Source organism: Podarcis muralis, chromosome 11, assembly GCF_964188315.1.
Source record: "Podarcis muralis chromosome 11, rPodMur119.hap1.1, whole genome shotgun sequence".
NCBI lineage: Eukaryota > Metazoa > Chordata > Lepidosauria > Squamata > Lacertidae > Podarcis > Podarcis muralis.
This window is the reverse complement of record NC_135665.1, coordinates 50,154,070-50,167,108: the sequence shown is the minus strand read 5'-3', so window position 1 is coordinate 50,167,108 and position 13,039 is coordinate 50,154,070. Positions and strand designations below refer to the sequence as shown.

General features: G+C 43.2%; 1 protein-coding gene across 4 annotated transcripts in view; it reads left to right on the top strand.

Annotated features, from left to right (window-relative positions):
• RAI14 (retinoic acid induced 14) overlaps nt 1-13,039 on the top strand; it is a 96,519-nt gene that overhangs the window by 48,170 nt on the left and 35,310 nt on the right. For all 4 annotated transcript variants that reach the window (XM_028749327.2, XM_077936436.1, XM_028749328.2 and 1 more), the window contains one exon: nt 10,399-10,529. In XM_028749327.2, coding sequence (XP_028605160.2) covers nt 10,399-10,529 — 131 coding nt within the window. The remainder of the gene's footprint in view (nt 1-10,398; nt 10,530-13,039) is intronic.

The following is a 13,039-nucleotide window of genomic DNA, read 5'->3' as shown; positions in this document are numbered from 1 at the left end:
CTCAGTTTGTACTTGTGCCAGCATCTAAGCAGCATTTACTGAATTAAGCAGGTGTGCTCTTGTTCCAAGCCTATAGGGCAGGCGTTGCTCCCACGTGCTTCTGAACTTCCATCATTCCTAATGATTGGCCAGTGCTGTCTGGAGCTGATCCTGTTGTTGTTGGAAGTGGGTGTCCAACAACACCTAAAGATGCACAGATTCTGTTCCCCTGTTTCAAAGCAAGATCAAAACACTGATGGTGTCGCAGGAGGTACTTCCAGAGAGAAGAGAACTCTTGAAATGAGCGACTGTCAATTGGTCTCTACAAAATCTTTTTTTTTTAAATAAATTTTTTATTAAGATTTTTACATTACAAAATAGAAAAAGAAAAAAGAAAAAGTACAAAATAAAAATAGTTAAAAACAATCAATCTTTTCATCACATTATTTTTCATTTACTTGTTTCTCGGACCTCCCTTTTTTGTATTCCAATTCAATTTATTAGCTCAGCAGTTTCTTTCCCTCTTTATTCTACCCAGATCTTTAATCTTTAATTATAATAACCTTGAATTTTTACTTATAAAAAACCATTTTTTCATATTATTTTATACCATTACAGCTAGAAACCACTTAATTTGAATCCAACATCATTCTAACCTTCAATAATTTTACAATATCTCTGTAGATAGTCTTTAAATTTCTTCCAGTCTTCTTCCACTGACTCTTCTCCCTGGTCTCGGATCCTGCCAGTCATTTCCGCCAATTCCATGTAATCCATCACCTTCATCTGCCATTCTTCCAGAGTGGGTAAATCTTGTGTCTTCCAATATTTTGCAATAAGTATTCTTGCTGCTGTTGTGGTCTCTACAAAATCTTTTAGACACACCCACACATATGTATGCAAGTGTTAAGATATACAAAGTGTTTCCTTCTTTGTGAACATTTTACACACACACACACACACACACTTTATTTCTTAATTACCTTCTGATGTATTGAGATGGATGGGCTGCATGTGGTGACGGTAATTGCTCTTGTCCTCTCTTGAGAAGTACAGGCAATAAATCACCGGTCATTTTATTGCTGACTTGCAGGTTTGCTGAACAATGAGAGGCAGCCTGTCATCTTGCCAACACGCTAGCTGCATGCTGCCAATGATTTAGACTTCGGTTTCCGCTCTTGGCCTGAGAACATGGGCCCACTTTGTCTTAGCATTACTCTTTCTGCTGTGGTTCTTAATTCTGCACACGTTGGGGTGTTGTTGTGGGGCTGGGGATGTGATGGGAGAGGATTAGGGTTGTCAGGACATTTCTTTTTAAAAAACAACAACAACAAAATAAAGGATTTCTTACAGGTTTTAATTGCCAATGGAGAAGTTTCTTTTAAAGGGAGAATGGTTCTAGCCCTCATGAATGCTCGGAATTTTAAAGCCACAATTGTTACAGGTTTAATGGTTCACAAACAAAATTTTGATAATTTTGAACTGTGCTCTGAGGAGGATCTGCTTTGCAAATGCCTTAGGACACAATTCACTTGTGTCTGTGTATTCTTGTATGGATTTCTTACTATCTCTATGGGCAGTTTAAGGAAATGATGGTGGTTTTGAGAGTGAGTGGAAACCGAGAGCTTTGGGAGAATGGTGGCTTGAGGGCTAGAAAATTGCTTCGTTGTTGTTTTTTAATGGAAGCATAGAGTTCTGAATGTTGCAGCACATACTGACTTCTGTGCTCTTGGGTAACCATCATGCACAACCCTCGCTGGTCACAGGTCATTTGGAAGAGCAGCTTCAGTAAGTGGGACATCAAATTGCCACACCTGGATATTTTGAGTCCTTTCTAGGCAAATCCCCATTCTTCCTTTCTCCTTCGATAGAGTTGATGACCCTATCTGTAATGATGAACCTTGGAGAGCCATCTTATTCTATACAAGCTGAGATTTTTCATTATTCGATCAAAAATCTGCCTCAGTTGCCCTGGTTGGTTAGGTGGCTGAACATTTGCTTATTTCGCACACAGTCATTAGCCCTGTAGCTTTATTTCAGTGTTTTAGCTGAGGCTTAAGATGGGAAAAGATCCTTTCCAGAGCAAGCACTAAAGGCTGAGATATGAATAATGATCTGTATGTGTGCATTTCAAATCTATATATAGGCTTTTCTACAACTGGAAGAGATTATCTCTCCCCATTCTCCCCACACTCCATTTTGTTGACAACAGTTAATTATTTATAAGAGGTCTTGAACTTTTCCATGCAGCAAAAGTTAATGTCTATAGCACCCTTTTAAACATGCAATTTAAGCTTTTAAAATTGTTTAACTAACAAAACAAAACAAAAAAAAGCCTAAACAGCAACTTGAGTAGAACTTGGAGTACATGCTGCTTTTCTGCCAAAAAAAGTTTTGTTTTGGGACAGTCTCATTTCCATAACTCATATTTTGAGGACGTTTTCCTTTGTAGGCACATTCCTTCTAATCTTTGCCTCTTCGGATAGAACAGAGTACAGTGGTACCTTGGTTTATGAACTTAATCCGTTTCGGAAGTCCATTCTTAAACTAAAGCGTGCTTTCCCAAAGCAGCGGGGGACTCAGTTTACAAATGGAACACACTCAGCATGTTCTTCTTCCAAGGCAAAGTTCATCTACTTCTGGGTTTGCAGCGTTCTTAATCTAAGTTGTTCATAAACAAAGCTGTTCTTAAACCAATGTACCACTGTACAGCATTTGCAGTGTTCAGCTTAAGTCAAATCTTACAGCAGGTGTGGATTGACTTGGGCCTTGAGAAGTCTATTTCATAAACTAAAATAATCTTGTTTCACTGATGTGTGTTTTAAACTTACAAAGCAAGAGTTCATGCTTTTAACCTTAGAACAGCAAAGGTATAGATCATTTTCCTAAGTGATCTTGAGTTTGGAAATATAAATGCCTGTCTGGATCAGATCAGATCACTGTCGTGCATTATTTGCAAGAATTTAGGGATGAGGAATCTGTGGCCTTCCAGATGTTGATGGACTCCAATTCCAATCAGCTCCAGCCAATATGGCCAAAGATTGGGGATAATGGGAGTTGTAGTCTGGAAACGAAGTACCAGTTTGCCATCCTTAACACCAGGTGGTCCACCAGAAATTGGCTAGTAGGCTGCGATTCACCTTCTTCCAATCTGTGTTGGAGACTACCAAGTCTGTTGGTGGCTTTTTAAGACATGCAGCCATGCAAGTCCATTTCATGATTTAGTACTGAACAGGCTGAGCAGGTGGGAGGAATCATATATTGCTTCCTACATTGGATTTTATGGTTTGGTTGGCATCTGTCTTGGGAGACAATGGAATATTGTGCTTTCAAGGGTGAAGTCTAACCATTGAAGCGTCTGCTGTGACTGTAGAGACCCATAAGGGAGAGACTTGTTTTTGTTGCAGCTGGGGCAGATGAAGGTGTCCAGTTTTGCTGGTGCAGATGCACCATGGCTTTTCTTCTCTCTACACTCCTCCCAGCAGTCATTTCTCCTTAACACTGCCGTTAGCTAATCAATTGTTAGTGCTGTTTTGTTACCTGCAAATCTCAAATGCTTTGGAAGTGCTAATTGATGTGATAGTGTTACCAAGTCCTGCTCACTTCCCCGAGATCAGGTTAGATTGATTTTTATCAAGATAACCAGTTGGCAATCCTTATTTTCAAAGCATTGGTTTTAATCAATCTTCTTGAGAAGGGGCGTTTTCTCTTCTCTGTTGAAACCATCATTGGGACATTTCAAATTGCAGCTCAGCAGAACCTGTCTCGAGGAAATATTAATTGCTAGTCCCTGTAATACTGCTGACAGTGAGCACTCCATGCTCTGGTCCCAGGGTGTGGAATGAAGGTACATGAGGCCACCACCTTGCTGAAGCTAAGCAGGTGTGGTGTCTGGATGAGGTTGGGAAGGTTATATATACCACCTTGGGTTCCATAGTGGAAAGAGGACAGGATATAAATTTAAGGTGGGTGGAAGGCACCTAAAAGAATATAGGGAGGTTCTTTAATGTGGGGAGGATGTGGATGTAAGATTATGAACACTTTTTTTTAATCCTGACCCTTCTCCAAGGAATTCAGAGTGGCATGCATGCTCTTCACCACTGCTTTTATTTACCGTATTTTTTGCTCTATAAGACTCACTTTTTTTCCTCCTAAAAAGTAAGGGGAAATGTGTGTGCATCTTATGCAGCGAATCCAGGCTGCACAGCTATCACAGAAGCCAGAACAGCAAGAGGGATTGCTGCTTTCACTGCGCAGCGATCCCTCTTGCTGTTCTGGCTTCTGAGATTCAGAATTTTTTTTTTCTTGTTTTCCTCCTCCAAAAACTAGGTGCGTCTTGTGGTCTGGTGCGTCTTATAGAGCGAAAAATACGGTATCTTTTACAGCTACCCTGAGAAAGCAGTTTTGTGTGTGATGTAATGTGCAACTGCTATGGAAAAGGCAAATTCCTTGTTGGATGTCATTAGAAAAGGCACTGCAAATAAAACTGCCAATAACGCAATGCCCTTACACAGATATTTGGGGGCGAGTGTTGCACTTGGTCTGGTCATTGCACCTCCAAAAAGGATATTGTGGCACTAGAAAAGGGCAGCCGAAATGACCAGGAGACTAGAGCATGGGTAGGCAAACTAAGGCCCAATTGCCTTCTAAATCCGGCCCATGGACGGTCCGGGAATCAGCGTGTTTTTACATGAGTAGAATGTGTCCTTTTATTTAAAATGCATCTCTGGGTTATTTGTGGGGCATAGGAATTCGTTCATTTTTTTCTTCAAAATATAGCCTGGCCCACCACAAGGTCTGAGGGACAGTGGCCCGGCCCCATGCTGAAAAAGTTTGCTGACCCCTGGGCTAGAGCATCTCTCTCTTGTAAGGAAAGGCTGCAACATTTGAGGCTTCTTAGAAAAGGATGAGTGGAGGGTGGGGAGGAGATGGATGTGTCCAAAATTATATAAGGTGTGAAGAAGGTAGCATAGGAAGCTTTCCTCTCCCTCCCTCCTAAGGCTAGAACCCGGGGCCATCCAATTAAGCAGAAGGGGTGGGAGTTTCAAGACAGGCAGAAGGAAGCATGTCTTCACACAGCACCTAGTTAAACTGTGGAATTCGCTACCCAAAGATGTAGTGCTAGTTGCTGACCTGGACAGCTCTAAAATGGGATTAGACAAATGCATGGAGGATAAGGCTATCAGTGACTGCTAGTAACGATGGTTATATATTACCTCCAGCAATCAGAAGCAGTATGCCTCTGAATGCCAGTTGCGGAGGAACATGAGTGGGAGAGTGCTATTGCATTCATGCCTCGCTTTCAGTTTTCCGTAGGCACCTGGTTGACTAATCGTGGTGGGAGAAAAATCCTGGACTCGATAGGCCCTTGTCCTGATACAGCAGGGCCCTTATGTTCCTGCAATTGACCTAATCAGGAATTTGGCCCCTGCTCAAAGTCCCAGCATGCTAGCCGCTACATCACATGCCTTAAAAAATAAATAAATCCACTGAGATGGTTTGGTGATTCCATAGTAACGTCTTCCTCCACCTTTTAACCAGTTTTATGTGAGAGCAATTGCAGAATTTGTTGCCAGTGGTGGCCATACTTCTGGGCCATTGTGCAAAATACATTTAGGATCCCTCTCCTAATTAACAGGCATGGCAAAAGTGGTAGGAAGTTCTTCACTGATGACACTGTCAGTGCATGTCTTGGTCTCCAGGAAATTCCCGCTACGTGTCTCTTTGAATTAGTAGAGGCGATCGGGCTTTATACTTGGCACGTTTCTGGCAGAGAAAAAAGTAAAAACAAACCAAAGTTATTTTTATATCTGTCACATACAACAAAATTATCATATATGGCAATTGAAGGATATTTCTGTGTTTAAGTGGGAGGCCCTCATACCCTATGTGGCGTCTACTGTTGGTTGTTCCTTCTCCTGACTCAATTTTGCCTCGAAAGCTTGGGTTGAAAAATTAGTGGTATGCACTATAAGCCATCTTTTCAGTTTGGTATGTATGCACATACAACCATTGCTCAGTGGTAGAGCACATGCTCTGCATGCAGAAGGGCCCAGGTACAGTCCCTAGCATCTCCAGATAAAACTGGGAAGGATGCTCATCTGTAGCCTTGGAGATCTGTCTTCAGCCAGTGTAGATCAGCCTCTCCCAACTGGTACCCAACTGTTTTGAACTACACTCCCATCCATCCCAGCCAGCATGGCCAATGGTCAAGAGTGTTGGGAGCTGTAATCAAAACACCTGTTGGGAAGCAGGTTATGGAAAGCTGATGCAGAGAATATTGAACTAGATGGACTAATAGTCTTGAGTTCCTTTGCAACAAAAATGTAATCCTGGAAATATAAAGTTTTCATACTGAGGTCACTTTTTAAGGTTCTTGGATTTTCTTGTTTTTTAAATCACACCCTTGCTGGTGTTAAAGAATTTTGCGACTGCATTTGAGTGCTGTTTGTGTATCATTGCTACTGCATTGCTTCTGCTCCAGAAGTCAATTAATATTCAAGGGAGCGAAGTCCAGTGGTAAATGGTTGTCAAATGACAACTTGGCTGAGGTGCAAAGTGGCAAGACCTGCTTTTCTGTAATGGGGTGACAGCGTTCTATTTGTTGTTCCCTACTCGAGATCCTTTGGTTTGTAGCCTTCAGTTTAACTTAAACTGTAAAATTCATATATCTCGTTTTTCTGGGGGCTGCACTTCTGGAAGTGAGAGCATTACCATATCCAGCTATTCCAAGGAGCTAGGGCCATTATATAGGCAGTTTCTTGCCATTGGTAGTTAACAAAAAGGGCTCAATCACACTTCCGTTTGCCCCACTGCTTTCCACTGGGAAAGTCCATGGTTTAGCGCTGAGTTAGAACAAACAGCAATTGGGTTTTCTGCATATTGACATTTGTTCTGAATTAGTGCTGAAGAGCAGGTTTTCTGGGGGAAAGGCCAAGCTGCTTGGACCTATTCTTTCTAGGCACAGGACAAGCGTAAATGACCAAGAGTTTTTGACCGTTAAGGTGGCCATGCTGCTTTAGACCTTGTCATGTTTCGTTGCTTTGTCTTTGTTGTTTTGCTATATATGGTCTAAAGCACGGGTGTCAAACACAAGGCCCGCGGGCCGAATCCGGCCCGCCAGACCTCGTCATGTGGCCCGTGTAGCCGCCGCCGGCCGCCAGCCTTCACCTTTTATTCTCGCTTTTCTTTTTTTTTGACACAAGAAAGCCGCCTCTTCAGCGCATGCGCGGCAGCCTACAAGCCAGAGAACGTCTGCCCTCTAGCGGCGCCGGCCGTTCTACACAGGAAACCTCCACTTTACATGCATTCATGTAAAGTCCAACAGATAAAACCGGCCCTTTGAGGGTGACCAAACTGCTGATGCGGCCCCCGATAAATTTGAGTTTGACACCCCTGGTCTAAAGTAAAATGACCATTGAATGCAAGTGGTTCTCAGCTTCCCTTACAGGTGGAAGAAAAATCATGCTGTTAAGCTGTAATTACAGACTACTCTGCATAAATACATGCTTAAATGTGCAACTGTTGTAGGAAAGGCCAAATGAAAGAACTGTAATGTTAGCCGTGGTGTGCCAGAATGTGGACGTGTAAATGCAAGCACTTGCAAGTTTGCTTGAGTTCTCTCTGAAGCTGATTGCTTTGTGCCAAGAATTGAGGAGGTCAAAACCAGATAGATGAGAGTCTAAAAGACTGTCACAAAGACAGGCAGTTCTCTCTGACTTGCACTAGGCTGTGGGGACTCTAGGCTATGAGAATGATTCTGAGTAAGAGGGTGACCCCCCTTTCTCTTGCTCTGCACAAGTTGGGGATCTTGGCAAAGGGATTTATGGCTCCTGTTGGGCATGAAGTTAGAGATCCTTTGGATTTTACTTGCCAAAGTTGGTTGAGAATCCAGTAATGGATAGAGTGCTGAACTCTGGGAAGGGAAACCTTGATTCAGATCTATTCAGCTCTGTTCTTCATCTGCTTGCATTTTCTCAACCTAACGCTTTTCACAGGGGTTTGGGTAGGATTTATTATGAAATGGAATAACGCCTCCTAATCTGCCGTGAGTTCCTTGGAGAAAGGGTGGGATACAGTTGTAATAAACATGCCTGCAATCACCTTTTTACTTAAAACTGCTTTTAAGTAAGAACAACGGTTTCTTGTGACACCTTAAAGACTAGCACATTTATTATGACATAAGCTTTCGTGGACTTAATCCAATGCAGATGCTTTTAAGCAGTCACAGCAACTGCCCCCCTTTATGTCTTCACGGTGAATTGCTGCTTTATTTAACTGCTTCCATGTTGAAATTCAAGGTTGCTTAGGATGCAGCTTTGCTTTCAGTGCAGAATTCATCTGTTGTTTTGTGAACTGGTGTTCCCTTGCTGAACAAAGCATTGGTGTGTGAGGGCTATAAAAAGAGAGTTTGGGGGGACTTGTTGTTGTTGTTGAAAAGACACACACACACATTCTGTTTTCTCCTTCCTTTGGAACACAAGCCCGTTGCTTCTGCATATCTGCCAGGTTCTTTGTCACTGGCTTCACTGCTTTCCATGTTTTAGGAAAGCAAATTTCTGCAGCCTCTACTGGGGTGATCCTCCCATGATTTAGAACCCTAATCATCCAGGGTTCAGAATAGTGCGGGGAGCCTTCATGGGTAGAAAAGGCCGCGTGCCGCTGAAGTTCACTTTCTCAGCATGTGGACAGTGATGAAGCTGGCAGCGTGGACTCCTATGTGCTCTCCCCTTGCATGACGACAGCTGTGCGTGTGAAGAAATGCCCAAATAGGGTTAGTGTGAATGCCAGCAGAGAACTCCCCACTTGCATGGGGACTAGCAAATGGAGCAAAAATCCAAGCTGAATTTCAGCAGCTGGGTTATGGTAGCTTGTTCCAAGTTTATTTTTCATTTTAAGTTCTTGGCTTGGATCGTGAAGCTGTGATGCAAGCTTGGCTTGCAGCTGCAGCAGTGTCCGCAGTTCATTAGTACCGGAGGCAACTCCCTTCCTTCGTTGTGTTAGCCCAAGCTGTCAAACAGCATTGTCTTCCTTGGCGATGGAGGGAATATTACTGTAAATATTTGTGAATTCTATGCATGTGAAAGAGTTGCTTTACCTACTATCTGCAGCTTAAACGTACTAGGTTTCAGAGCCCATAGCTGTGTCCGAAGTTTCAGTGGGGCTTTCTGCATGTTTTTGATGGGGAAGATACTTCCAAGCAAATGGATCGCCACACTTTGTTTTTCAATGAGGACCAGCTTATTATGGGGTGAGAGTACATGTGAAGTCTCCTTCCTAACAGTCCTTTGCAGCCAATTTCTTAAGGGCTCTGCTGCACAAGGCAGAATGCAGGCATTGCGTTTTGAGTTGCAGTAGTGCGCTAGTGTACCACAATACGAGAGATCGCACCAATGCACCTTCTATAAGATCGCACCTTCACGTTACTCATAGTCCTGTGCTACCTTTAGAGGCTAACAAATATATCATGGCATTGTAAGCTTCTATGGGCCGGAAACCATTTTCAGGTGCCTAGGGAGGTGTTTAGCTCCTGAAGGCCCAGGGCACATGGTGAGAGGGAACATAATGCATTGTCCTTGGGTGAAGCTAAGGAGGTCTGGGTTTGGTCAGGGCTTGAGATGACAAATATCTGGGAGCTCCATTTATGTCTCCTTAAGTTCCATGTAAACCAGGCATGTCTAAAGTCCGTTTCGGGGGTGTAATCCGGCCGGCCGGTTGGTTCAATCCAGCCCCTGTGGCAGATAATTTCCTGAGGTAAAATCCTAAAAAAACTCAACAACTTCAATCCTAAAAAAAGGTTAACAACTTTGGTCGGCCCTTTGATCAGCCCTCACAGCCCTTCACTTCATCAGATCTTGGCCCTCTTTGAAAAAAGTTTGGACACCACTGGTGTAAACTGAGGATGGGAAAGGGCATTAGTTCGGTGGTATAGCATCTGTTTTGCATCTCAGGTTCAATCTCTCGCATGTGGGAATGTCCCCTGCCTAAAGCCCTAGCAGGTTTCTGCCAATCAGTGTAGACAATACTGAGTTAGCTAGCACAATGGTCCACCTCTGTGTAAGGCAACCTCCTATGTTCCGGAGGAGACGGAAATAAAAATTTGACAAAGGGGAGCACCCGTTGCAAGAGGGAGCAGCCACACTACTATGCAGAGGACAAATGAATGCAATCCAACCAAAGTGTGTATGTGCAGTGACTCTGCTTTGTGCAAGGTCTTGTGTGAAGAGCTTAGAGTGAAGTACCTAGAATTGTCCATTATAGATTGTTCATAGCCCTCTTTGTGGAGAAAGGGTGTGCTTTCCTTTGCAAGCTAATGTACTGGTTTTAAGGGAAACAAAGGCACTTCCTAGTATTTCTTTCTAGTGAGCCGTTTCTTTCCTCTCTCTCTCTCTCTCCCTCTCTCTCCCCTTCCTTCTCCAGACCAATGAGTGGAATAAGAATGATGACCGACTGCTGCAAGCTGTGGAGCATGGCGACGCAGAGAAAGTGGCATCGCTGCTGGGTAAAAAGGGAGCCAACGCCACCAAACACGACAGTGAGGGCAAGACTGCGTAAGTAGCTTAGCTAAGATGGCAACCATTTTTTATTCCATACCCAATAAATAAATAAAATTCCCGTTTGCTGGGAACTTGTAATATTGCGAGTTAGTGCTTCACGCCAGTGGGTCATCCAGATCCTACCACTGCTATGCCTAATTCATTTGCAAACACTTTTATTTTATTTTATTGCTGGAATAATTGTGTCAGGCACCACTGTTTTAAATCAAGGTACGGTGCATTTCCTGTAGAAATCAGCCATGCAGCGTGTTTACTATGAGTGTCCAAGGTTTTTGTTAAATCGAATTTTCCACCTGCACCCAGCAGACACCCCATGTTAAAAGAATAGAGTCAAATTGATTCAAAGTGTGCTTTGCTCCATGCTTACATGCTGTATCAATGCAGTGGCAAATTCTTCAGGTGTTGCTAAATGTTCTACAAACAGGACAATCCAATGGCCCTTGCGTTGATGTTAATCTCAACTCAGTGACATTTACACCCATGCAAGGCATGCTGAAAATCACTTGTCTATTCCTGCTGCTGCATCAGATTTGTGCTGCCTGGTACTTCTCAAACCCTGGGTTTCCCCAGGTTTCATCAAGATTGCCTTTTAAGCACAATGCAGCTGGTGCCTTCAAGTGTCCCATCATAGATATATCTCAACGAAGATGTCGACCCAGTGTGTGCCAGCTGTGAAAAAGGCAAATGTCATGCTAGGGATTGTTAGGGAAGGAGCTGAAAATAAAAAAGTTGCGTATCATAATACCATTATACAAATCTATAGTGCAAAGTCCTGCTTAGGAAGGCAGTTCTACTTGGCATGAACCTTAGTGCTGATGCAGATGTAATGCACTGGTTTAATCAAAGCGAGGAAAGGAGGGGAAATTTGTGCAGGAGTTGTGGTTAAGGGACCCAATCACCTTCATGCCCCCAAATTGCTAACTCTGATTAGGAGATTGGTTCAGAAAGAGCACTCCTGTTTTTCTATGGGCCAAACAATCCATCACATAATTGGTTTTAAATTAAATGCAGGTCTGCCCTAATAACTTGTAAAGTGAGGGCTCTGCAAGTGATGTACGCCAAGGTGTCTGTCTGTCTGTCTTCTGCTTTCTTCCATAGTGTGTCCTATCAAGACAATTTTTGTCTGCCTGTGGTCCAGTATTGCAAAGTATCCTCAAGTTTGGAGAGAAATAGCTAGGAAGAAGGAATTGTGGACAGGAGAGAGTTCAGTGTTTCTTGACAAATTCTCAATTTTGTGCAAAAATCGCACCCTGACTGCCATCCTTTTTTACACGTGAATTGGGACAGGCATGGTTTAGACATGCTATTGTCATGTGTAGGAAACCCTGTAATATATTTGTGTGGAATAATGCAGTAAAGGATAGGCACCTTTCTAAAAAATATTACTACACAAGACAGGGACAGGGAACCTGTAGTCTTCCATGTGTGTGTGTGTGTGTGTGTGTGTGTGTGTTAGGACTCCATCAGCCTCAGCCAGTATGGCCAGTGGTTAGGGACGCTGTCACTTGTAGTCAAAGAGGATCTGGAGGGCCGTGGGTCCCACACCAGAAACCTCAAGTGTATTTGTATATGTTTCCTGTTCCAGTTCGAGTTCTGATGTCTCATGCAGAGTTTGCCATGCCTTTTCTTTTTCTTTAAATAAAAGCACAAGATTTTTGGCATTCATCTTTTACAGCCACAGAGAGAATCAATTTTCTGGACAGTTGAGAAATAGCTTAATGGTTCACGTCCCTTGAAAAAACAAAAGGCTTTTAAAATGTGGGCAGATTGGGAGAGAGGAAAAGCCATTCATAGGGAGAGTGAGTGACTCCTGGGCAGCTTCTTGCACACTATGAAGCTGAAAAGCACAGCCCTCCAGGCTTTGTTTATGGAGCCACACGCTTGGCTTCTTGCTTGCTCTGCTAGTTCTGTTCAGCAGCATTTTCTGTTTGGATGAAGAGTTTGGACCTTTCACTCCCCTTAAGGAGTCTCAAAGCGGCTAACACTCTCCTTTCCCTTCCTCCCCCACAACAAACACTCTGTGAGGTGAGTGAGGCTGAGAGACTTCAGAGAAGTGTGAGTAGCCCAAGGTCACCCAGCAGCTGCATGTGGAGGAGCGGGGAATCGAACCCAGTTCACCAGATTACGAGTCCACCGCTCTTAACCACTACACCACGCTGTATGAAGAAATGGAATGATGGTGTTGTCTACAAGTGACCTGAACGGAATCCTCTTCCGTAGCATCTTAAATATGGCATTAAAAGGATCTGTATCCCTTTTGGGGGGGGAAGAATTTGAGTGGGCTGTAGCCAACTAAGTTTTACTCAGAGAAGACCTATTGAAATCAATGGACCTAAGTTATCTGCATCTATTCATTTAACTGTGAGCAGGACTAATATTGGATACAGTCGGTTGGGTTCCCAAAATCACTCAAGCACATGAAATTTAAGTGTCCTGTGTATTTTGGCTGCATGCACACACTTATTTACTGAGATTAGATTCTTCAGCCTTTGTAAATCCCAAGA